The sequence below is a fragment of the Heliangelus exortis genome, chromosome 11 (assembly GCF_036169615.1).
Source record: "Heliangelus exortis chromosome 11, bHelExo1.hap1, whole genome shotgun sequence".
Lineage (NCBI taxonomy): Eukaryota > Metazoa > Chordata > Aves > Apodiformes > Trochilidae > Heliangelus > Heliangelus exortis.
The window spans coordinates 19,703,819-19,730,043 of NC_092432.1; the positions used below are offsets into that span (position 1 = coordinate 19,703,819).

The 26,225-nt window shown below is 35.3% G+C and overlaps 1 protein-coding gene across 2 annotated transcripts in view; it reads right to left on the minus strand.

Annotated features, from left to right (window-relative positions):
• UNC13C (unc-13 homolog C) overlaps positions 1–26,225 on the minus strand; it is a 111,943-nt gene that overhangs the window by 82,295 nt on the left and 3,423 nt on the right. For both annotated transcript variants that reach the window (XM_071755149.1, XM_071755148.1), the window contains exons 2-6: positions 19,969–19,991; positions 19,371–19,435; positions 10,021–10,099; positions 5,341–5,412; positions 30–249 (exon numbers count right to left, since the gene is read on the minus strand). In XM_071755149.1, coding sequence (XP_071611250.1) covers positions 30–249; positions 5,341–5,412; positions 10,021–10,099; positions 19,371–19,435; positions 19,969–19,991 — 459 coding nt within the window. The remainder of the gene's footprint in view (positions 1–29; positions 250–5,340; positions 5,413–10,020; positions 10,100–19,370; positions 19,436–19,968; positions 19,992–26,225) is intronic.

Below are 26,225 nucleotides of genomic sequence, written 5' to 3' on the forward strand. Positions count from 1 at the left end.
AGCTGTAGCTGTCAGGAAATAATACTCACTCTGCAAGCAGTCAGCATTCAGGAGGTCCTGGCACTTCTCATGGCATTTGACACCACATTCAGTGCATCTCATGCCTTGTCTAGCTATGCCCCAAAGTAGACCTTCACATTCATAACAATATGTGGGTGTTGTAGCTGTCCAAACTTCAAAGTTATGAGGTGTAGTTGATGATATTGGATAGATCAAAGCCTGCAATGTCTTCTTGAAGACATGTATTTTCTGTTGGTAAGAAAAAAAAAATTATCAAGACTTTGGTTGAAGACTTTCATACGAGTAAACTGGAGCTAAAGCATATGTCATTACACTTTCAGTGTTACAAAATACCAGAACATACATAGAAGTATAAACCAATCTGGAAAACATTTGTTTTCTCTTGCTCTTTGAAGATAAAAGTACCCTGAATGACTGTTTTGACTGATTATTGAAACAGGAGAGTTAAGTTGGAATCAGGTCAGTCAATTAACAGAGTCCTAAATATTTTTTATATTTTGAGGCAGAAATTTAAAAATTCATTAGTGTTACATTAACTGATGCATTTTAAGTAACTACCTACCTAGCACATTACTTCTGAATATTTAGATCCTTCCTAAAGGAACTTAGTCATTCTGCATAAAATGTGCTTAGATTATAAATATATGTGATATATTCTGCATAAAATGTGCTTAGATTATAAATACACGTGATATATTCTGCATAAAATGTGCTTAGATTATAAATACATATAATATATTCTGCATAAAATGTGCTTAGATTATAAATATATATTATATGCATATAATATATATTATATGTAGCATATAATATATATCCTTAGTATATATATCTATATCCTTATATAGACACTAATGCTTAGTGTCTATAAAGTCTCTTCAAATAAAAGTGGACCAATTTCCAGTTCCATTTTGTCTGTGTTTCTACACTAGCATACTCACCACTTATTTTTAAGCACCAAGATGTTTTTTAGCTATGAGGAAGAATGATCCATGCTCTCAAAAATCCACACTGATTTCTTTGTCTGTTTTGACTTAGGATCCAAGGCAGTTCTAATAGGAGAACAATTTTCAGCTGTTCACTTACAAGTACTGCAAACAGCCTGAAAACTTGGCTCCTTAGTGCTTAATAAGGTGAAAGTAGTCTGTGAAGTTTTGTATAAAAAATATAGGTTTGTATGGCTACAAGAGTGTAGTTTGTTTAGTCAAGCTTTGTTTTCAGGCAACCAGATCTTCTAAGTCCTGTTGATTTATTTGAAATAAGAAAAACTCAACACCATGTAGGCAGCATTTGACACCACATAAAAATGTGACCTTGGTTTCCTTATTTATTTTTTCACTAAATGCACATATGGCTGCCATGAATGTATTAGATGGTTCAGACTTGTTCCCTTATAAAAGAAGAAACTGTTTCCTTTAGGAACTGTTTCCTTCTTTTCTCTTTAGGAAGAAGAAAACTTATTAAAAGAAATGGAATATCTCAGAAAAGTCTGTTTGTCCTACCATAACTTTACCCTGAGTGGATACAAGGCCAGGTAACTGTAATGCTGCCTGGTTATTTGTACCAAACTGGGTAACAAGATTCTGGAATTTGTGTGGTTTGCCCATATGAGCTTTAGCATCATTGCCATAGTTCTGATAGAAGAGAAAGCAAGGCTAACTTATTTATTTAACTTTTTTTTTTTTTTTTTTTTTTTTTTTTTTTTTAATTTACTTAACTTTTATTTATTAACTTATTTATCTATTAGCACTTTCTAATTTTAATATGCAGCTGTGGTAAGTGCCTGCCAAATGCAAGCCTGTTTAACAGCATACTGACATGCTCTTGGCTTTATGTATCTGCATCTCTGCTCAAATATGGGAGACTGTGAGACATTCTGCTAATAATAAATTGTCTGATAAGAAGAAAACATTTTTTTTCTGGGTAGCTCTGTGTACTGCTGCATAATCAGCCATCAATTAAAAGAGTTTTGACACCACAGGAAAACCATTACCATGTAGCCATAAATCTAGAGATTCACAGGTTCAAGCACTGCAAATAACAAAAAGAAATGTTAAGTAGCTTAGTCTGTAACAGCTCTTACTGAAGTTCTTATACACATGTCAAAACCAAGTTACCCTGTGAATCCTGACCAAATCTGGACATTTGACCCTAGCACCTTTGAGAACACTAGAATTGAACTAAGAAAAGAATCTGAAATGACAAGAACGACCAAAACAACCAGGAAATTTCTCTCCAGGATGCTTTTTCAGCCTATTCTACACCATCAGCCATCCAGCAACTTCCCTGAGAGCAAGCACAGGTCTGCACTGGTTTGATTTGACAGACCCTGAGCAACTGGGCTACTCAAGGCCACCCAACTCAGCAGACTTCATCTTTGTGCATTTCTCCACCCTCTGCCTCCCATGTCACAGCCTCCCAGCTACAGGGATCAGAAAGAAAGCTTCAAAACCAGCCTAAAAATGAACAAATGCAGCTTGTTTATGCATCGTGTTTCTCAGAAACTCTCAGCTCTTTACAGCTCCCTTTGCTGATCACGCTCATGCATTCCTACACTCAAGCAGTGTCAGTACAAATCACACCAGTTCACCCTGCTCAGCTTCACTGTTTTTTCACAGGATAAATAATTTCAGGATTTTACCTATTTGTGCAATGGCACAGCTTGACAGGCCAACAAATAAACATCTGAGAGTAAATGGGGTTTGCAAGTGAAAGGCACAATTTGTAGAATGGTTTTGCTGCTGAACATGATCTTTCCCCTGTTGTTAATAAAGCAAACCACACTTGTAAAGGAGAATTTTATTTATTTTACCATCTAGAGATTTTCATTCCTAACATTTTTCTCTGTTTAAATGAATCCACTGTATGCATGCCCTGAACTCTGGGTATGGCAACATGTAGCCCTGTTAATATATAGGAGAATTATTTTAGTTATCTGCTTATCCTCTGAAATGAAGTTTATTTCTGTCCTATAGTATTTGAGATACTTTTTCAATATCATCAACTTATTAATTTCACAAACTTGCAGCTCTGCCTTTGTTCAGCAAAACAATTAAATGAATGCTCAACTGAAAACATATGCTTCAGTGTTACTGGAGTTAACACTTTGCTTAAAGTGTCTCTGGATCAGTGCCTGAGCATGCACAAACTCACTGTGTCATGTTTGTGTTACACCACAACAGTGAGGTCAGGTGGCAAAGCCCAAAGCCCTTAACCTCAGCTTTTAATTTTTGGAGTAAGTGGCATTTGATCTTTAATAAAAGGCTCAAAGAATTTCCATACTGAATCAAATCAGCCAAATAACCTGTTTTCCCCTGATTCACTAATATTATTTCCAGACAAAGCTGAGGGAGAAAAATACCCCAGAAAAACCTTAAATCAGAGACATAACTGCCCAAAGGGGATTTTCTTCCTCAGCTCTCATCACTGACTGCACTACTTCATCTGGTTTTGTGGAGAGTATCTGGAGAGTTCCTTTATTCCTGAAAAGGTCTGTTCTTTCTGTTTTCAGATCTTGCTTTACACAGTTTTGATGATGCTTTAGGGCACTGAGTTCTGATGCCTACTCACAGATCAAGTAAGAAAGTACAACCTTTCACTTATTTTCAAGATCTTGACAGTAGTTTTACTGGATGTACCATTCCATTTATCCTTGAAAGAGTACCCACTTCCCTTTAGTATGTTTAGTCAGGGCTGCCATAAGGTTCTGGCTTCTCTTATCTACCTCTTCCACGAACTGTTTTTTTACATGGGCTCACCAAATGAGCTTTTACATATCTAAATTTTTGTTGTCTGCCTTTGGACTTATGTTTTGTTTGAAGATTTCTTAAGATATAGGTATTTCTGGTACACAATTTTCCACAAGGCCTGGTTAAAATGAAGGCCAAAGTGTATAATGGTGTAAACTTCCATTCAACTTATTTTTCTGTTTCCATTCTCCTGAACCATAATTCAGGAGTTTACCCTCAGGGCAGGAAGCACCAGAGAAATGTTTGAACTGAGCTGTCCAGGGGGATTTGCTGCCTTCCTTTTTCCTCCTCAACAGTAAAACTTAAGTCAGAATCTGTGAGTGCAGTCCAAACTATTTGTTCTTATCCTGCATTTTTTTGTTGGCAATCCATATTATCTCCCAGACTTGTACCTTTTGACCTCTATTCACAGCATGGTAGTTTTTGCATTAGGGAAGGCATTCAAATAAACAGTTGAACCTGTATTTATTTTCATAAAAGCAGTAATAATTATAAATAGTTTTATTTCTTTTTTTAGTAGGCATCCTTTAGTAAAGCATATGGAATATCTTAGGCCTTTTACTGAATTAAATATGGATTGGAAAAGTTGTTATTTTGCACTGATTGCAAGTTTTTTCTCTTTATTTTCCACCAGCCTTTAACTGGTTCTTAAGATTCCATAGTTCTCCTTCATTCTATCAACTTGTGCTGCTATTTTCAGATTGCAGAACAAAATAAGCACTGCTCCTACAGAAAGATAATTTCAAACAGTAGCTGCTTCCCACCTCATCAATTCATCCCTGTGCACTATGAAATTGTTCCTTTATGATTACCATATAAGCACAGAAAGTTCACAATAAATCAGAAAAAAGGGATGGATGAGTGTACAGTTGTACTATACAGCTCCCAAAATATCTGTCAACATATTCTGTTCTTCTACTATGCAGCTTAAAACCAGTGTAAGAAAAATGCCAGACTTTGTGTTTTGCACTGCAGGATACATTCTAGAAGGCTATGTTTGCATTAGCAATCTAAGGAACACAAAATGGACCCTTATTCCTTCAAATGAGTGCTTTTACTTAACTCAGACAGGTGAATTAGCTTATATTGCATTGAGTATTCCAGAAGAAAATAGTACTCGTTGAGTTTTTGTTTAAAATAAATTTCTTTTGCAAAATATGTCAAGTCAGTAATGGAAAACCACAACACATAGATTTTACTGGCTATGAGAATGATTTTTGAAAATACTTTTCTTGTCACTTGCATGAATTAAGCATTTCTTCATCTAGAATGATATGTGTTATTCTAATTGAAAGACTGCAGGTAAATTTTGGTGCAGCTGTACAATTTAAAATTATTTTGTAAAAAAAAGGTTTCTCACTTGGTGTCTCCTGTCATGGGTATGAGTAGAAACAAACTCAGTCTTTTAACTGTGGATCTGCACCATATTCTGCTCAAGATCCCTGAGAGTTCCTATGCAAAAATGGGAATGCTTAAACATCCAGTTTGGAGTGCCTAAGGCTGAAATAATTTCTGAAGAGCTCTGAAAAAAAAATCCATTATTTAAATGACATAAACTGAAGCCCCTTACCATTTCATCGTTGTCTACAGAGGTCCGGATGAGCATTCCCATGGAAATCCCAGATTTCCGAGCTGCAAGGGTCTGTTTAAAGCAAATGCAAAAGTGTTAAAAATTCAACTAGTAACTGTTTCAATTCAATTGTTGAATCTAGGGGAAGTCAGGTAGTATTTGGTTATGCCATTGTATTTAAGCAAAACTGCAGGGATTACATAAACTTTTAGCTAATGTTTGCAGCACACAACTTTTAGGGTTGCAGTCCACTTTCCTTCATCATTACTGTTTCTCTCAGCAGTGCCTGCTGAACTCCCAGTTCTAATATAAAACCTGTAATTCAGTTTTCTGACTCAGGTTTTTTGAAACCACAGGCTGTCACTGTTTTTCCACGTTGACAACCAAATTAATGTAGCACAAGGATAGGCATCCTGCCTTAATTTGGAAGCTGCCTGTGCCTGCAGTAACATGGAAGATCATTTTGTGATAGTTTTATGGTTCAAAATGTCAGTTTGGATAATTTTTGTAGCTGACTGAGCATTTAAAACTGTGTGAGTATGCATAAAATGCTGCTTTTCTGTAAAAAGCAGGGAAACCTAAAAGCAATTCTTAGCTTAAAGAAAATAATAATTCAATACAATAAATAGCCATATGGAGAAATACTCTAAGTCTCAGAGGGAGATAAAAAAGGAATTCTGCCTCAATCTGTCCTCTTTTGCCCACATGATGTTATGGGTTTATGAACACCTCCCAGTTTTGAAGTCTATGTGTCTGTGGTTGTAGACAATCCACTTTGCTCTATTATAGCACGTTCAAAGGTACTATAAAGTAATTTTAATATACAATAAATGAGTATTTTTTTCTCCATTACTGCAATATCCCTGTAATTTGAATGGATTCTAGAGAATTAATTAGAGAGTATAATAATCAGAAGGAAAAAGACCCTGGGGAAACAAGTTCTGTGTGTTTTCCAAATAATATTTCAATTCTGAGTGTCACTTCTGCTATCAGAAGCCCATTTGGCCTGATAGAAGCACTGTAAAAATTTTTTTACCATAGTATTACTCCATTACTGTATTTTACCTGCAAAATTGGGCTCATGCATCTCTGTGCTTTATCTCTGTTCTTCCATAATGCATCATCTGCTTTGTCATACACTGCTGTGCTCAGCCTAGCACTGGGAGGATGATCACTTATACCACCCAGCAACCATAAGTCTGTCATTGCCTTTGTTGTGAGGATACAGATTTTCACCTTGCTGTGAATTAGGTCTCTGTAGTCCACCCTTCCAGAGCTATTGCAGCAAAAGTCTCAATGACATTTTCCACAAGACATTCTTATTTTTCTGACATACATACTAGCCCAGAAACAGTCCAGCTTTACATCATCCTTGGCATGGAAGTTCATGACCCATCACTGTTCTATTAGAGTTAATGTGAGATGCAAAGAACCCCCACCCTATTTTTTTCTTTTAAACTCTCAAAAGTTTACCTAGTCTATGCCATTAATTCACTATTAGTTTTCCCACTCTGTTATTAATAAGTAAATAATCTGTTTGCTTCTTTGTGACCATTTTTTCCTTTTATGTGAGCATGGGCAATTCCACTGGTGTGTGCCAGTGAGATTGACAAAGTGACAGGAAAGATAAAACAGAGCCCTTAAATAAAAAAAAAAAATTAGAGCTTTAAATAAAGCAGAGCTTTTCTTTTTCAAACTTTTGATGAAACCCAATGCTACAGGACCCACACACTGCAGTGAGAAACAGCAAGCAAAAATGTTTTGGGAACATTAGGAAGAAAATAAATAATTTTCATACTCAGGTTGCAAGAGATGAATTTTAAAAGCATCCATCTTCTGAGCCCTCCCAAAGCATAGGTTTCTTTCCAAAGTCTTGGAAAGCTGCCATGTGGACGCAAACTAGTTTTATAGTTTGACCTCTAATCTTCATGTCCTTAATATTTAGACAGTTACTCAATTCTCTTAGGTCTTGAATAACCAGTCCTAGCTATTCCAAGCTGTAGAGAAATGCAGATTACTTGTCAGGGCAGGAATACAAGGGACATAATAAAATGAACCTTAAACATAGGGTGGTGGTGATACTGTGCCATGTCCTCCAGCAATGTGTAAGTCAAAGCACATGAGCCAGAAGAACTGCAGTTTCATGCTTTGAGTGGAGGTCAATGCACAGATCCAGTTTCTTGTGAGAAAAAGAAAAGCAGGGAAGCAATTTTGACCCTGTCCTGTGCCCTTAAGGCCCAGTTCTCCCAAGAGTTCCTCCTGGAATCATGTACTTTAACCAATTTGCTCCTTAATCATAAGTGTGTCTTAAATCAGAGTGCAGCATCCTATATAAAATAACAAAACCTAATAATAAACAGATAATTAGGAGATTCTCAATGAAGTGTTTGTGATGTTGGAAGAATAATAGAAGTGATATTTGTAATAAAACCAGTAATGATAAAAGGTTTATGGACTAAATTTACAGAGCTTCTAGTTAAAAAACTCACAAGGATTAATTTCATCCATTTATCAGTGTCAGAAAACATGCCAATTATTTATGAATAAAATGTTTCTGTTTTAAAAGGTAATAGTTGGTGATAATTCAACAGCTTGAAATACTGAACACAGAACTGTGTCTGTTGTTAAGGATGGAAGGAAGGAATGAGTGGTGAGTATTTTGGAAAGAGGAAGGGAAAAATAAATGCTGTCAGACCTATTTATGGGAAACAAGGTAACACCCTATGAATGCAGCAAGAAAACTTTTCTCCATACTGTTCTTCCGTTTTTAAATAGTAGCAGGGAAGAAAGATAAATGGAGGAATTCATTTGGATATTAATGAAATTCCTAAGAGTTATTATGAAAATTATAAAATGTTTATCAGTATAAAAGAACTTACCAAAGCCTGAAAAATCCAGTCAAGATAGGAAAGAAATTATAAAAATATTAATAATTTTTCATACTTATTGCAACAATAAAAAATAAGATATAACACAATATCTAATTCATTCAATGTCAAAAGGATCTAGCACTTATAGCAATATTATTTCTATACTTCTGAAAACATCATAGTAGTAAACAAAAAGGATTATTTATAATGTATCAGATCTTACAAGGACTTGAGTATTGAGTTACTGATTTAAATGAGGTATTTTGGAATCCACTAACTACATGGTCAGAACTTATGGGAGATTGCTTAAAATGCATGTGCCTTCAAATAGTCTTTCAAAGATGAAGATGACCTACACTAAGTCTCAAGTAAGTTCCTCTTAATTTGGTAAAATTGTTTCATACTTACAACCGCAGAATTGAAATGTAATATAATTTATTATTTTAAAGAAATACACAGTGAAAGAACATGTACCTAAGAGCTATATTCTAAGTCCATAATGACGAAATTCCAGAATAAATTTCAGTTTTAAAACTCTGCAACTGCCACTTATTAAAGGGAGAACACTTTCAAGAGAATAATTATTCTTCAGTGACTAAACAGCAAAGTAGTTAATACTTAAACAGGAAGGCTGATGTATATGAATAATAAAACAAAAAATTTATTCCACCATTCAAAATGGGAATTTATTTTGTTTCAATTTTATAATTATCAGTGTTTTTCAAAGTGAAAAGTTAATATTAAGATTCTGAAATCTTAACTTAGTCTGGATACCTGTCTGTAAATATTTCCAACAATTAAAACTAAACCAAAGTGCTTTAATATGCATGAAAGTATCATACTGTAGCCAAAAAAATTATACTAACTACAATTAACAGTGAAATGACTTGATATGATGGTCATCAATATGACTATTGATTTGATGGTTATCAAGCTGTACTAAGTCATAAAATGCAACTTTTTGTTGACTTCAGAAATAATTCTGTTCTAAAATGTTGCTGTGCAGCTTCTCTTCAGACAGTATGGGGAGCTGAGAATACATTTAAGTAAGAATTTGACAAAAATTGACCACTTAAAGACAAATATAGTAATAATTCACTTTGGCTGATGCCCCTTCTTTCCAATAAGAAACTGGTTTGGGGGCTTACCTGTACCAGAGACTAAATATTTATTTTATTCAACTGTGAATTTGATTCTTTGGAAAAAGAGAAATGTGAATGGGGCTTAAAATTCTTCCGAGCAGAGAGAGTCTACTTAATCTTGTTTAGGCTGCAATTCAGAATAGGTCTCAAAGGAACTGCCATTCTTTTCACCTTTCTGAAATTTATTTGCCTAAATTATTATTGTCTGGTATGAGTGCTAGTAAAACAGCTCCTATTGTACAAAAAGTATGCATAAATCTTTGAAAAATTACTATTGAAACAGGGTTGTTTTTTTAAAAAGGAACTTTCTTCCTCTTTTAGTATCATAATAAATCAAACCAATTGGTATCCCAAGCACTGAATAACACTGCCTTCATAAGCTAAGTCAATAGGAAAATGAGTAATTTATTATTGCACAAAATGCACATTAGTTGAATTCCACAAGCAATATATCTATATATATTCAATGATATATTCAGACTTATCTAGTATACTATAATAACTGCACCATTGACTTTTACTGGCCTCAATCCATTCTCTCAAGATACCTTTTATTCCATAAAACAATAGCTGAGAAACTATCATTCACATGCATAATGGTAATTACAAGATAGATCTAGATAACTGGCAAATGAATCAAGAGGATAATGGCACCAGAAATTCCTTACCACGTCTCGAACAAGGGGAAAAGATTTCTTCCTCCGGAGGTCTGGCATGCTATCAATTCCATAGAGCCCACGACCAGCACTGCAGGAGATGAAAATGCAAAGAAGAAAATAAAAACCTAGAGTGTAAAAGTTTGCATGCTTAGGAACTGGTTATATCTGCATTTACAGTTAAGAGCAAAATTAGCAGTTATTAGCAAAAGAAGGTGTGTTAAAATGTGAAAGAGATTAACGAGAGAATTCTTGGTGTGGCTGACTGGCATTCACCCAAAGCAAAGAGCAGCTGAAAGGTTGCTTAATAATGCCTAAAGCCTTTTGCCATGGGTTTAGAAATTAGCTTTAGAAAAGAAGAAATTAGAATAGCTTTCCATCAACAGGACTTCTGTACCTGGTAGATGCCAACATTGTAAAGGATATTACTGTTGTCACAAATTTGATACAAAGAGTAAAATATCTAACTAAATACATATCTATACTAAATACATATATAATATAAATACATATGTACTAAATACATATCTAGACTAAATAACTATCTAACTAAATACCTGTGAATGTAAAAAACAGAACTTGTCACATTTTAAGGTAATTCCATGGTGACCATCATTATTTTCTCTCTCCTGGTTTAAGGTTTTTCATTAAGCACACATTTAAACCCCATATTAGATCTCAAATACAGCTTGGAGCCACTTCAAAGAATAAAAGGCAGACAGACTAAGGAGATTTAAAAACCTACACACTGATTCAATAACAATATGCCTCATTCTTCCTGACTATTCAGAATAGGTATTACAGGTATTATGGTCCTCCATTTTGTCCACAGTGGGTGTTGGAAGACTGCTATGTACCTTGTCAGATCTAATTCAGAGATACTTTGAGATTCTCAGAGAAGCACACAGAAGTACACCCTATTTTTCAAGACCCTAAATTTTCCTCTCCACACTCCTCCTTGGCACTGTCTCAAAGAATCTTTTGTATTTTTTCTTATATTTATTTCTACCTCTCTACATATTTTAAGAAAGGAATGTCACAGCAAACAGTTTCTCATCTGAAAGCCCTGATTTTTTTATGCATGTCACAATTACTGGGTGAAGAGACATTTAACTGAAATTAATTACACAGTTTTCACTTTCTTCTGAGGGGTCAATTCTTTGTCCCAAATACTCCATTTCTGACTTGGGGATGGCAACCCCTCCCTGCTAGCAGAGTACCATATTTATTCAAGACAAGACTGGCTGATGATTCTTGTTGGAAATAGAGGTTATGGTTCCAAGATGTGCAGCAAAATCCAAAAGGAATTATGAATCAGAGACCTCAGCTTTCATGATATACAGCCTAGCATACTGATAAAAACTGAAATCAATGCTGGATTATATTAATATGCCAGATTCTAAGCAATTCAGACACAAAGATTCTTCTACTCTGCTACCTCCACTCTTAATATTTTCAAGATGAATCAACACAAGCAAACAGAATCCATACAAGAGAACTCCAAATGACTTAAGTGAACTATATTAACAGATGTTACAAAAAAGGAAACCAGCTCTGGTTTAATCTGTCTCTGAATTTTGAATTACTAGAAGCCTGGAAATCTAGGAGAGTATCCTAAGGAAATACCATGCTGTGTTTACTCTTTTCTGACCATTTCCTAGCTATCTGCTTTAGACCACCAGCAGAAGGAGCAAGAAGCTGGGTTATATGGACATTTGGTGAGACTCCACATCAGTGGGGTTTGTTTGGTTTGGTGCTTTTTTGGTTGATTTGCTGTTGGCATTGCTTGTTTGTTTTATTTTTAAGGCAAAACCTACAACAATTTCTCTCATGTGGTATAAAATGGGGTTCTATTTCATCCCTTTACTATTCCACAGGCTTCTGGAAGCAATGGACACAGCAATATGCAGGTAGTGCTCATTTCAATGCTTCACATTCAACAGATGTGGAGCAGCAAATTTATTTTCCTGGAGAGTTTTTGATGGGAGTCTTCAAAAGTTCAGCTTGGGAAAAGCTTTAGAGAAGAAGAAATGTCACAATGGCATTGATATTTTTGGAGGTATTCACCTTCTGTTCAATATTTCTCATACTTTCAGTTTCTGGTGTAAGTTTATCTCTGGTGGCAGCAGCACTATGGCTGGATACAGCTTCTGACTGTCAGAGAAATGGGAAGTGTTGTCTTTGTCAAAATCCAGCCTAAAATATGCTAGACACAAGTGCAGGGGCACAACAAAAGAGGGATAAAATGAACAGAGTGAATCTGGGCTAAGAGATTACTTGGTGAGTAGCTCTCCAGACAGAACACATTGTAAAACAAATTTGAGAAGCTATCCTTCAAGTCAAAGAGCCCTTTTACATAACAGGAGAAAAAATGCCTACAATGAAATAAAAAATAAATTTATAAAACCACAAAGTGGAAAACAAAGATCCAGGCCAAACAAACAGCATGGATAACACTGAAATCAGTGCTTTGAATGCAAGAGATCAATTAGCATCAAGAAACTGTTAATTGTTAAAGTTACTAGAAATAAGGAGTCCAAAAATACTGCTGCACACTCAAATGCCATAGATTGCTACTGTGATCACAGCTGTCAAATATTCAAGCTCAAATATTTAAATATAATGTCCAGGATCATCTATACATCAAATTAATCTTGTAGACCAAGAGAACTGCAAAGACTTTGACAAAAATCTTCTATTATTTGCGCTGAGAAACACAAGATTCAATCAGCAAAATTCATGAGACAACCCTGTGGTGTCAAGAATCTTACTAGTTAAAATAAAGTTTTTACTTTCTCCACTTGTTTTTGCTTCCTAGGCATAAAAATTTTGCACAAAGTCACCACTCTAAGCTCTGTGTAAGCAAATTTGTTTCCAGATGAAAATAATGATGAAACCAAAGCAGCAAGGTTTCACTGATTTGCTTCTTAAATCACTCTGAATATATATACTGAACATACATTTTGGGTTAATGGCATACTTTTCCTGAGGTTCTTAGGACTTTATATTTCAGATGAGTGTTTTACAGCATAATGAAACTTTTGTAGTTAAATGTGATAAATAAAACACCTAGGAAGCTTATAATTACTTATAATGATGATCTGATCTCAGGAAAATTGAAATGAATTTTTGAAGATTGAACTAATGGGTAAGAAGGGAAGAAGAAATGGATCACTGCCATATATTATCATCACAAGATGTAGCCAGTGGCCTTTATAAAAAAAAATTAAAATGGAACCAAGCAAATTAATGAAAATAATTATGAGACAACCACACTAAAGGCCCACAAATCCACATAATTTGTGTTGGAGTGGAAAGCTGAAATTGTATGAGTAGTGGGGGAAAATACCAGCCTTATAAAAGTAATTATAGGACTGGATTTACAGCCTTTTCTGGTCCTCAGTATATTAAAATGCCATGAAAGGAACACGTAGCACTTTTTCTGAAAATGAAAGTTGGATTAAAGTGTCTTAATGTAAGCTAAAAGTACATTTAGAACTTAAAGAAAAATCAGCCAAATCCCTCCACAGAAGAAAACTTGTTATCCTGGCCAAATCAAGTAGCTGTCAGAAATTTTTTGGCATGCCAAGGTTATACTAAAGGGTTATCCACTTCAGTTTTGACAGAATGTGCACTCAAATGAAAAGCACAACTTTAATTGGACTCAGTAGTAGACAGTAAGCAGGTGGAAAGAGTCTTGGCACCTCTCAGAGCAACCACATCATCCTTGACTTGTAAAATTCTAAACAGGGATTCTTGAAAAGCTAAGCAAGGAGTAAGTAGTTATGCAAATTTTGAGGTGCTGAAGTCTGACAAATACACAAAGAGAGATGACTCTACTTCAAATCCATTTGTGAAATTGGATGTTTTTTTAAAAAAACCCTACACTCTTCATGGTGTTCATTGAATTCTTCTAATGTGTCAAGTCCATACTGACACTATTTTTGCACAAAATTCCTAAATTGCATTTTGGCAAATTAAAATTCTTGAAGGCATCCCTCTGTTCCTGTTTGTAGAGTACCTTTTGGCTCCAAGAAAGAAAAGAAGTGGTAATCCCTTTCTTATCTTAGCTGAGTGGGTAAGGCACTTACCTAGAGTATAGGAGAGTTTAATTTCAGTAGTAAGAGCATTACCACTTTTTCAATGCTACACTAACACATTCTATAACTTTAGGAGGTTATCTGTTTCTTCCACACCTCCTTGTTATGCACCTGCACTATTCTGTAAGAAAGAGAAAGGGATTCATAGGCTGCTTATGTATTCCTATTATATTTACACATAAAGAGCTCCAGGATTTTGATATTAGAATTGTCTTTTTATGAGCATAAAGATCAAGAGAAGACACAAACTGCATCTTTGAGAAGCATCTAAAAATCTCAGCAAAAGAATGGTAGAAATAAAATGTCATCTGAGGTGGCACAAGTAAAAGCAGAGAGAGTAAAGAGAGAAACTTGGGGATCTTTGTTTCTCAGGAGCAGTTCCATCAGCAGTGAATAAAACTCATTTCATTATAACCTTTTCTGCATGAGAATTTAATGTGCTCCTTATAGCAATAGTCAACTAAAATCCAAGGAATTATCTGAAGCAGTTGTTATACCTGCAGGACACAGAGGCCTCTATTGTTTAGGAGTCAGTGGTCTGTATTTCAACACAAATTAACATGTTCTCAAACTATCTTTCTGGAACCAAAACTGTAGTTGTCTCCCACTTCTCTGCTACCTTATCAGTGGACCCTGGAGAACCATTAATTACTCTCTGTGTATTCCTGATGTGATTAAGCTTAGTTACAGGCAAAACAATTCTCAACAAGAAAGAAAGAAAGAAAAAAACAATCAGCAAAACAACCAAAAAGCCCAAACATCCAATACCCCACTAAAATTTCAAATCCACTTTTAATTTTCTGAAGGTAAGAATATTTCTTCAATCCTCATTTCTTTTTGAAGATTAAAGGGAAAAGTGAGAAGAACAGCTTTGGCAAAGGTTTGGCTGGAGCAGGGAACAGTGGCCTTAGATGTCAGAATTGTTTAAGGGGTGGAGTTGAAAAAAAGAGAACAACAACAAAGACCATATTTTAATTTTTGGGAGGAGCTAATTGTATGAAAGAATGGAATGAAGGAGCTTAGAGCAGATCTCTGCCTATGCCTCTATGTTTTAGGTTTGGTGGGAAGACAGAGGGGAAGGACAGAAGCAAGGTAGTATGCTGAAGAAGGGCACCACCAGAAATTTTCACTACTGCCATTTAGGCTGAATAATGGTGAATACAGTCACATATAGAAGGATCAAAGACTCCTGCATATATTCAGGTGATGGGGTGTGTGTGGTAGAAACTATAGGGTCTGTAGGAAAGTTATTTCCATGTTACTCCTGTCAGCAGAGGAGGTATAGCCTTTTATATTCTTTATTAAAATGTATAAATTCTGTTCACTCGTTTTTTCCCAATGTAAATATTTAGTTAGGACTATTTACAAGAATTACAGAACTAATTAAAAAAAAATATTTCAAGGACATTGGCAAAACAAGGATAAAAGTGGATCTGTGCACAATTAGTTGAACAATATCTAGTAGAGACATGGAAAGGCTGACCCACCATCATTCCTGCCTCACAGATAGTGTCCTGGTTTGGGCCAGGATAAAGGTGATTTTCTGTCTTGTACTTTTGCTTTCAGCTAAGTCTCTTGTAAGTAGTTGCACTTGCTGAAATTAACAGCAAGTTTCTCAGACAGTGTGTGCTTCTAGGACTGGTAACACTTGATGTTTAGAGTTACTGCTGGAGACTGGTGTGCAGAGCCAAGGACACTGCTCAGCTCTGAGGAAAACTTTTACCTTCCAGGAGGATAAAGAGGTCCCACCTGCAGCCTCCTTTGGGGAGGAACGGACAAGATAGATGCCAGAATTGACCAAACAGAGGATTCCATCCCATACACCTCATACTCAGGATAAATCTGAGGGATCACGAGGGCCAAGCCAGATTTCCTGCTTCCAGTTTCTGTCTGCCTGCCCTTCCTGCCTTTTCCTGCCTCCCTTCCTTCACCCAGCATCCTGGAAGGATTCCATCCCTTCCTCTGCCTGTGCTCCTGATCCGTGCCAGCCCATATCTGTGTGTTCTGCCTCCAGCTCCCAACTGCTGCTGACTCCAGGATTCCAGCCTGGACTTTCCCAGGGCTGCCCTGCAGCCTCGGGGGTGATGTGAGAGCTATTGGGGAAAAGGGGGGAGGAATGTGGGATCCATTTTCCTGTATATTTGTATATATTTAGTAATTTCTCCTATTTATCATTACTGTTTCATTAAAGTTGTGTAGTTTAGTTTCCAACCCAGCCTCTCTCCCTTATTCTCTCTCCTTTCTTTACCAGGGAGAAGAGAGAGATTAATAGAGAGCATCTGTCACTCAGTTTAATGCCAGGCCAGGGTTAAACCCTGACAGACAGCTAAACATTAAATGTACACCTGCCTGACAATATCTGTTTCAGCTTTAAGTGGAGAGTAGGAGAATCCAGAGGGAGATCCAGTGGGAGAGTATGGTTCCAGTAACACCTATGTGGACTGCAAACACACATTTCAAACTTTTTCTTGGACAACTGCCTATTTAGTACTTTTGCTTGCATCTTTACTGAAACAGCCCCAACTCTGCTGATAGGAACGAGAAATTCTGCTGTGCACAAAATCTCCATTCAAGAACTAATTTGATCCTGCTAATAGCATTTAAGAGGACCATAATTATACAAAGATTGTTGGTTATCAGCTGGAAGTAAGGATTAATATATGCATCTGGATTGTAAGATCAAATTTTGTTGAAAAACAAGAGAAGAGCTACATTATCAGAACTAGCAAACTGGGAAATGCTGTAAATACAGTGAAATATTAGCCTTTGTACATAGGTTTTGGAACATTAAACACTGCAGCCATAGACAAACTGTTCAGGTTATGTAGGCTATACATTAAATTCTCTACTCCTCTCCCCACCTCCAAAAATAACAACTCCATAATATCCTGACGTAGAAGATGATTAAGTTGAAGGCACCGAAGTTATCATTCAACAAAAGAAAAAATTCTGCAATGCTGACTATTTTCTGTGTACTTTTGAAGCACATTAACTAGATGTTGAACTATTTCTCTTCTGGTTTTGCAGATTTTAAGCAATTTGACAGAATAAATTCTTTCTTATTAAGCTTACTCATATGGGGTGGCAATCAACAAAAGGTAACAGAGCAACAAGAAGGGGATAAATTAAAGAAGGGGAAATAAAATTAGTATATGAAACTGAAATTTTTTCTTAATTTTTGGGTTAAGAAACAATTCTCTAGCTTATGCAATGAAAGTCCAGCCAACATGCAGTGATCCAGATTTGGTCATTAAAAGCCACAGATGATAAATCCAAGACAGTTTTGGACTAGCTTTATTTTCAGTCTTAGATTTCTGATTTCCCAAAGTTTTGTGCCAGGCTTACACCTAATATTTCTGAGTATGATCATTCTTAGTTTCAGTAGACCACAGTATTAATTTTTAAGATGTCAGATTCCTGATTCTCCGTGGCGAGGTATGTTACTATTTGTGGTGCCTCAAATCATAAATTAATAAAATCTGAGGCTGTAAAAGCCCATGTTTAAAAATTAATTGACATGGCATGGCACAAAAACCCAAAGAATATACCTGCTTGTGGGACAGGATGAAGAGAACTAGAGGCAAATATCAGAAGCTGCCTCTGCGATGCTTTTCTGCTTTTTTCATTTCTTTCTTCTAATGTCAATGCATTAATTTTTTTTTCAACAAAGCAGCCACCAAATATAAATGGTTATGCATCAAATAAAAATGTTATTGCTATAATTTGCTGGCACAGTTGCAATGTTCCAGTGAAAGCCTTCCATTAGAAGAATAAAGTGAACACCAGCACAGAGCATTTTTGTAAATGTTTCTGTTGTGAATACATTGCTGGAAAAGTACACAAATCAGTAATCTAATCAAAAGAAGCAAAGTTGCTTCAGATGTGCTAAGTTGAAGTTGACAAACAATATTATTCAAACAGAAATATTAATGTTTTGCATTTGGAAGTCAGGAAAGAAAAGGAACACTACTTATCTCATTCTATTTTCCACACAAAGAAGGACTATGTGTTTTGGGATAGTAGGAAACAGTGCTGAGCAATGTGCAAGGTGTAAGTTTTTTAGTTTAATAAGGAGATAATTTCAAGCTTCTTGGAAAGCTGAAGTCAACGAAGTCAAAGCAATTATGGCATTTGTGAGCCAAGAGGAATATACTGCAAGTTTATTCGAATGCCAAAGAGCAAGTTAATAAAAATCCCAAATCAATTATCTCTTATTGCAGAAAAAAGGTTTCATGCTGCATTCAGAAACTAATTCTGTACAATGTCACAGAGCCTCACATTTCTACAGCAACTCTGAAGTTTCTATGAGCTGGAAAAAGGAAGAAATGCAACACTTTGAGCTATGAAAAACTGTACAGAAATTACTTAAGCCATTGTAAAGCTCAAGAGAGACTGTACAAATACTACTGTAGCTATATCTTTCACAGCACTATGTGAATTATATTGAGCAAATTAATACCATTAGAGTCTTTCATAGCAAAATAGCTTAAAAAAAAATAAAGGAATACATATGGGAAAAAATCATAATGTCTATTCTTTTCTATAGCCTTTAAAATGTACCACTGAGAAGATGGAAGAGAATAAATAGGATAAATAAGATAATTTGATCTCATTACCTTGTCTTTGAAGCAAAGCATAACTATAGCAAACTGTGCTCATAAAGTGTACCACCAGGAGGATAATGTCCCTCTAAGATATAACATAACTGATAAAGTTTACCAAAGACTTTTAGTTTTTCTTTTTCCTCTCCGAACTGAATAATAAAAAAGTATTCAAAACAGGAAGGTGATTTTTTCCTCAAAGGAAGGAATCCCTAGACCCTGATGTAAGACAGCTCCATAAGAAGCCCACCAAACAAAATGTACAGGTTTCTCCCACATTTGCTCTCAGCAATGGGAAGATCTTTTCCCCTTGACCTTCAAATTTTGGACTGATATTACGTTACTACACATTTACTAAAATGAAGAGATAAAGTCAAACCACAACTTCAAAAGGCATTTATTTTACGTGCAAACAGGTAAAAAGTTGTCATCCACCTGATGTACAACTGAACTGCTGTGTTAACTTCTTAAAAATTAAGGGCACCGAAAAGAAAAAAAAAAAAAAAGGAAAAGACACATAATGAAACTGTGTCTTATAATCTTATTTCTGAAGTAATTCAATACCTTATAAGAATAAGACTTAGTAAAACCTTAGTACTTAATATCATGAGACTAATTTCAACATATAAATAACAGAATTCCCAGTCACATTGGTACTTACCCACTCAGTGCTTGCACTGCATAAAGCTTGGAAGCATCCAAGGAACTCCCACTTACTATCCGAGCCTTTAATAAAGACCAAAAAAAGGAACAGTTACTCAGTTGCCTTCAAGCAAGTCTTGGACAGAATTTAAGTGCATCAAACATATAACACCTAGTATGAAAATGCTTAGCAGGGTCAGCTCCAGGCCAAAGCTAGAGTAACTGTGGCTTTGGAATACATTTTGGTAGCATTCAGCATCTAGTGAAACACAGTGGAAGAAGCCATGGGAAGGCAAGGAAGTACTTCCCAAACACTGCTGTCCTTTAAGTCCTATGGTGGATGAAGTGTAGATGACAATTAGAGGCAAAAATCCCCAGATATCATGTTTGACAGTAGCAGACCCTTTGTTGGCAATTATGATAAGCACAACAGTGAGGGTTACCCTGGTTAGAATGCAACACATTTGCAGTACACTCAAAGGAGAACAAAAGAGTGGAAAGCTGGGAAAAAACATGCAAATTCCACAGTCAAAATGAAGGAACCAAACAGGTCAAATCAGTCACAAACAAACATCAACAAAATACATGATCCCTATAGTAAATACATAATTTTAAACCTTTTCATCCACAGAACCGCTATCTGAAAGAGAATTGGGAAGAAGGGGAATACAAGTTAGATAAAAATAGTTTCTGAGCAGATACCTTATGCAATAAAAAACTGTTACTGTTTTATCCAGCTAATGAAGAGCAGAATCCAAGTAACACCTGAGTTTAGTTGTTTTGAGGCAGCAAGACCACCATTACTACATTTAAACAAGCAAAACCACATTTTGAGTAGATAAGAAACCCTGCCACACATGCAGAACTTCGTGGTAATTCATATCCTGTATCCCATTTCCAAGTGATTTTTAGGTTTAGGTTTTCAAGGAAAATGAGTGTTTCTACTGAGGATATATAAGAAAATGATCACTTGAACTGCTAATATTCTCCTCTGTATCAGCTATATTCCTATAATGGTGGAAATTACTGCCTAAATGTCAATAGAAGAACTATAACTGTGAAAGCATTTCATGATAAGAAAATATCTAGTGACAAGAAAGACTACCCTTATTTTATTATCTTGTCAATTTAAAACATTTAAAATCCTATTTACATAATATTCTGCCAATAGGTGTCTCCTTTGGTTTTTTGGGGTTTTTTTGACACTTTATAGTAGAGGACATACCTGAAACTGCAGTGTTTTAATTGTCACCTTACTGATCTTTGCTTTTTTTCAGAGTCCAAAAGGTGAAGATAAAACCTGATGTCTGAGGGAAACTTTAGGCTGGACATGACTTGTAAAATAAGAAGTCTCATCCGAGTCTGTTCATGCAATCTACACCTTCTTTCTAGAATATCTGATCATAATATTTGTAATACTGCTTTTAAAGTTGCATAATAAATCTCAATAGTATTTATGTGAAATGCAATTTTTAGGTAGTTTTTAGGCATTTTGCCTAAAAAGTTACATAAATTATATACGTAATTCAGTTGTTTGCAAAGTTATATTAAAAGAGCAAAATTTTTGAGACCTGTCTTCCACATTAAATGGAATTTTGTATTTCAGACCATGAGAGATGGATGTGAAATTTTTATCATCATTCCTGGGTCTCAAGCAGCTTCACCTAATTTCACTACACTTCCGCTACTGGAACTTAATTTTCCCTAAATTTAGGAAGGAGAGCAACAATAAAAAATTAGGAGGGAAGAAAAGGTATTATATGTTTGTTTTAACTTGTTTTTCTTTGCAGTTGCTATTTTAAAAAAAAACACCAATCTAATGGCCTCTTTATTCAAGAGAAATTGCATAAAGCAGACAACTGACGCAAATTTCCCAAAATGAGATTTTGAGAGCATCTCTTTTTTTTTTTCTTTGTAAGAAATAGCTACATCTTCAGAGACAAGATCAGTTTGAAGACTTTGCTGTTTATTTCTTCTTCTGGCCTCACCATGAAGGAAATAATCTGAGCTGTGGAAGTGCTGTCCATGCATGAGAGCAGCAAGTCAAGAAGCCTTCAGTCACCAAGGAATTAGCTTTGGTAGTCATTAGGCTACCAGAGTAGACAGCAACATTCCTTGATGTAGATAAGAAATGAACTGTGATTATGTAAGAGACCACTGAATATATTTTCAAAGCAGGGATTCGAGGCTAGACATCTCAGATTATACTGCTGATTGACACTGATTTACTTAAAAGGGTTTATCTTCATATAAATTCTTCTGTCATCCTCTCATTCTGTGGCAAACACTGTAACAAAGTTAAGAACACACTAAGAACAGTGAAAATGCTGGTTTCATTTAGTGTGTTTCTCCTTAGATTTTTATTTTATGTGAAAAATGAGTCCACTACAAAATATCAGTACAGCTTTCATTTTATGCCTCTTCACCCTACAAAATTTTAGTTAACTGGAGGCTGCAGTGATATCCATGCAGTGATGTTGCTCCATAGTTGTTGCAATTTCAGCTCAGTGCATTCCACATATGCAGCTATAAAGTGGAATGATGGAGAATACAATTGTCATCTAGCTACTTACTATTGAAAATTGTATTTTATAATGTTAAACATTTAAGGCAAAAGGAAAATCCACTTTAAACTCAATTATATTCAATTAGTTAATTGGTGAAGAGTCAAAAAAACTGTTTTAACTTAGTTAAGGATACTGTAGTGGGAACACTGTTTCTGTTGTTCATTTACACTTATATAAATATAACAACTATACAGAATAAAAAAGGTAGCATATCATTAATTACATTAAGGAAAGCATGATGATAAACTATATCACATCACATCTCTCCAAATAAGTTCATTTTCTATGCAGAATTCTTAAGGGAGTCAGTGACAGAACACAAGAACTTCAGGAAAGAAAAGACAACCTTAAGGAATATTTAGCAAGCCAAATTTTAGAATGTACTTGCTTAGCTAAGAGGTTCTCTCCAGCTCAATACCATTCTTTACCACTTAGTTCTAATCCTCCTTCACCACCACCACACTCTAAGCATCCCATAAAGCAACATAAACCTTTAGGAAAACAAGAAATTAAAAATGTTCTGTAGTGAAAATTTGTCTTTAGTGTTCTGCTAATAGGAAGTTCCAAATACTAAAAGGCTGTATAACATTGAACATACTCACTAAATTCTGCCTTCTCTTGAAAATGGTTCACAAGTCTCCACTGGGGTAAGTTAGTCCCCAGGCAGGGGTGAAGGGAGGATCAAGTGAGGGAGGCTTACTTGGCATTCTTTAAGACTCTAAGATTTTTTTCTGTCCACCCATCAGTTTAAAGGTTTGCAAGAAGTGCTTATTAACATTGTATAATTACTATACAAATTCAGGCTCAAAAATACCAGATCTTATATAAATTGAACTTTAGACTGTTAACAGCTGTTTTCCAATTAACACATGGTCTGATTTAACCATTTTTAATAGCACTGTTGCCACCTGTAACTCACCACACAACACAGGAACTGATCATACAAGATAACTAGTTACTGTTTCCAAACTTCCTAATTAAAAAACCCCCAAACTCTAGAGGGTGTTGGAGAAGCAGATTCTTCCATCATAAAGGTAAACTAGGCAGGAAATTATAGAAGTGAAGACAGAGTTTTACTTTTGTAGCTTGTGATACCAACAGAAACAAAACATCAGTCTCAGCTGTCAGCAGAGACATCTGTATAAAAGGCCAGAAGATAATTCTCCCCACCTTTGTCACAAGCACCCTTCAAACCATTTTTCATTATTTTACTTTTACATTTACCTCTACACCTTTCTGAGCTTCATCCTAACACACTTCCCTTTCTTCAGTGACTGACTGCAAAAAGCAGCCCCTACAGCCCCTCCACCACAGCACAAGAACTGTAATGAGGTGATAAAAGCCTAAACTGTTAGGAAACCCCAGCAGTAAAATAGCATTATGTATGCTACCCTGATTTTCCACTCTTAAATCTGTACATAATTGCATAACACCAAATTGGAAAAAGATTTAAACTTCATTATTCTCTTGAAGTACCATTTTAATCTTTAATTCTGCAAACCAGTTACAACACCAAACTGACATAATTACATCATTCCTGGAAGCAAACCATTTAGACATAATACTTGCTGGAATTAGATGAAAATACATCTATTCCACGGAAGCAGTAATGTACAAATTGTCAGAAGTAGTTTGCAGTCAGAGCTGGACAATGCTAACTTGGGTGTATTGCTCAGAAAGGGTGAAAAGGATAAAAACCAGGCTCAAATAAAACCAGCACATTCAGGTAGTCTGTCCAAAACAATGCCACAAATTAAACCATGCTAAAACAATTATTGCTGTACCCAGAAGGTGATGTTATCACTACAGGAAAGAATATTCCAGTATGTAAGCCTAGAGGATGTTGTGTTGCTGAAGTATATCCTAGGAAGATAAGACTGCATAATGCTTGAGAGCTAATATTAAAGCCAGCACATCATAAGAGATGAGTGATGCTTGTCTGACAAACAGAAGGTCAAACTTGACTAAAGCTTGGTTGACAGGAGAAAGAGAAGAATTGCTGCTAGCACTTCACTAGCAGTGATGTAGAAAAATTATTAGTGGATACATTGAGAGCCAAAGCAAGAGGTCAGCTTGGTGAAGATAAAAACTGCATTTGTGTCTAAAAAGGCAAGAAAAATTTATTAAGAAAATAAATTGGTCTACAAATCTGAAACAAGGACATATTTTTTTTTTTTCATCTCTGGTATTTAGAAACTGAGTCCCATTAGACATCTAATGGCTCCTGTTTTTTAGTGTCTTTCAGCAGCTACTAGATAATTCTACCAACTTCTGAAACTTACCTCCAAAAGAATAATTATTGATTATCAAGAAAACTACTTAATTATGGAGTATTGTATGATACTGTGATTCTGAATTTTTGGTTAAAAAAGTACAGTCCTCTTGAAGATCAGGCTCTATTGACAGTCTCTGGCTTATGTATGCTTACTCACAGAATATTCAAGTAGTGTTCATGTAAAAGCTCAATATATTTTGTAATATGATCATTAACTGAATCAACTAAAAAAAAAAAACTCAGTATAATCCTAATGAAAGAAAAGTGATTGACATTCCTAACAGAACATTAAAAAAGGGTTACTTTCCCCATTTCCTTTTATATATAGGAACTAACAGTTTTCATGAATTATTTTCCCAAATGATCAGCAAGATCTTAATCAACTAGATCAAGAAGCTTTTGCTCATTAACTATTGTTCATAGAAAAAGTGTGTTATCATCAATAGCAACTCAGAACGTGCAACTCTGAAAAATTATCCACAGACATAGTGAGAGGGAAAATGATTCTTATGTTAAGGCACCTGTAAAAGGTAAAAAGATTAGGGAAAAAGAAAACTAAGCAATAACAAGTGAGTACTGGAACAATAAATAAAAGGCTGGGAGTTATTCCAATTACAGCATACAAATAAACAAACCACTAGCTAGCATTTCTCTCTCTCATCAACATACATGCATCACCACTATGCATCTATGTCCTTACAGAACTTTAAATTTGAGGATTACTCATGTACTGCTCACGTCTCCTCTCATCCTTAGATCCTATTACTTTCACTCTAGTATGTAGCCAAAACCTTGTTATAATAAAAATTTCATAAGGAATCAGCCCATCATGTATTTTTCTTCTCCAGCTAGAGACAGAGAATAGGACTATCCAGTGTGGCTCTTGTGCACTAATAAATTATTTATATGCCAAATCTTCTGTGACCTTACCTCATGCATTACTAGAATGAAAATAATTTTAAACCTTTTTTTTTACTAAATTGAAGAAATAATATTACTGTATTACCTGCCTATATCTCTGGTTAGTCAGATTACTGCCTACCTGCTCCTGCCTTCGTGGAGAGATGAAACAATCATCATAGAATACATTATGTTTTGGTTATATAATGAAGGTTACCTCAAAGAATTAAATATACATGTAGTAATTTTCCAAGCACAAATAAGAAATCAGAAGTTGACTGTGAAGCAGATATAGGAGTAAGACAATAAAAAAAAAAAATTCATAAAAGTAATGTAGAATTTGAAGTGAAATTACTGTGGTCTTCCCTCCTGTGCCTCATAAAATCATGATACTTATTAAATACTTATTATTGCTCTTTTTTCATGCACACACAATCTCTTGTCTAACACAGCTATAGAAAAATATCTGCAAAATGTAAATCTATAATCTAGTGCAATTATTTGCATCTAAAAATGGATTTTAAAATAAAATTTCATACTAGGAATATTTAGTTGCTTGTGTAGCATACTTTCCATTTGACTATGTGGTTCATGTAAAAGTAATTGTGTGAAAAAGAAACTTTATAGCAGCTCAAGTTTTGGATGCTCATTACTACTAAATGCAATTTTGGATAGAGGCACAATTCTTCATCTTTCAAATGAATGTATTAGCTAATTATCTTTACAAGGCAGATAAAGAAAGTCAAGATTCAGTCAAGGTGACAATTACCATCTGGCTAGCTACAGGAATTACATGCTCCTAATTAAATGCACATGCAATATTAAAACTTCAGCATTGCAGTGTGTGTTAATATTGAGAATCACTATATTTGTTTACTACTAGAGGCATTAAAGTTATATATATGACTGCTTTGAAGTCTGTTAAACTTAAAACACAAAGATCAGAAATAAATCTGTGTCAACACCCCCTGTGAGTGAAGTTCCTTTCTATCTCCTTTTCATGTATGGATGCTACCTTTTACACTTTTTCCTCCTCACCCTTCTCTTCCCTTTCTGGGGAGCTAACTACTTGTTTGAGGGCTTCCTGGGAGTACAGAAAAGGACAGATTTAAAAACAGTTTAGACTTGCACT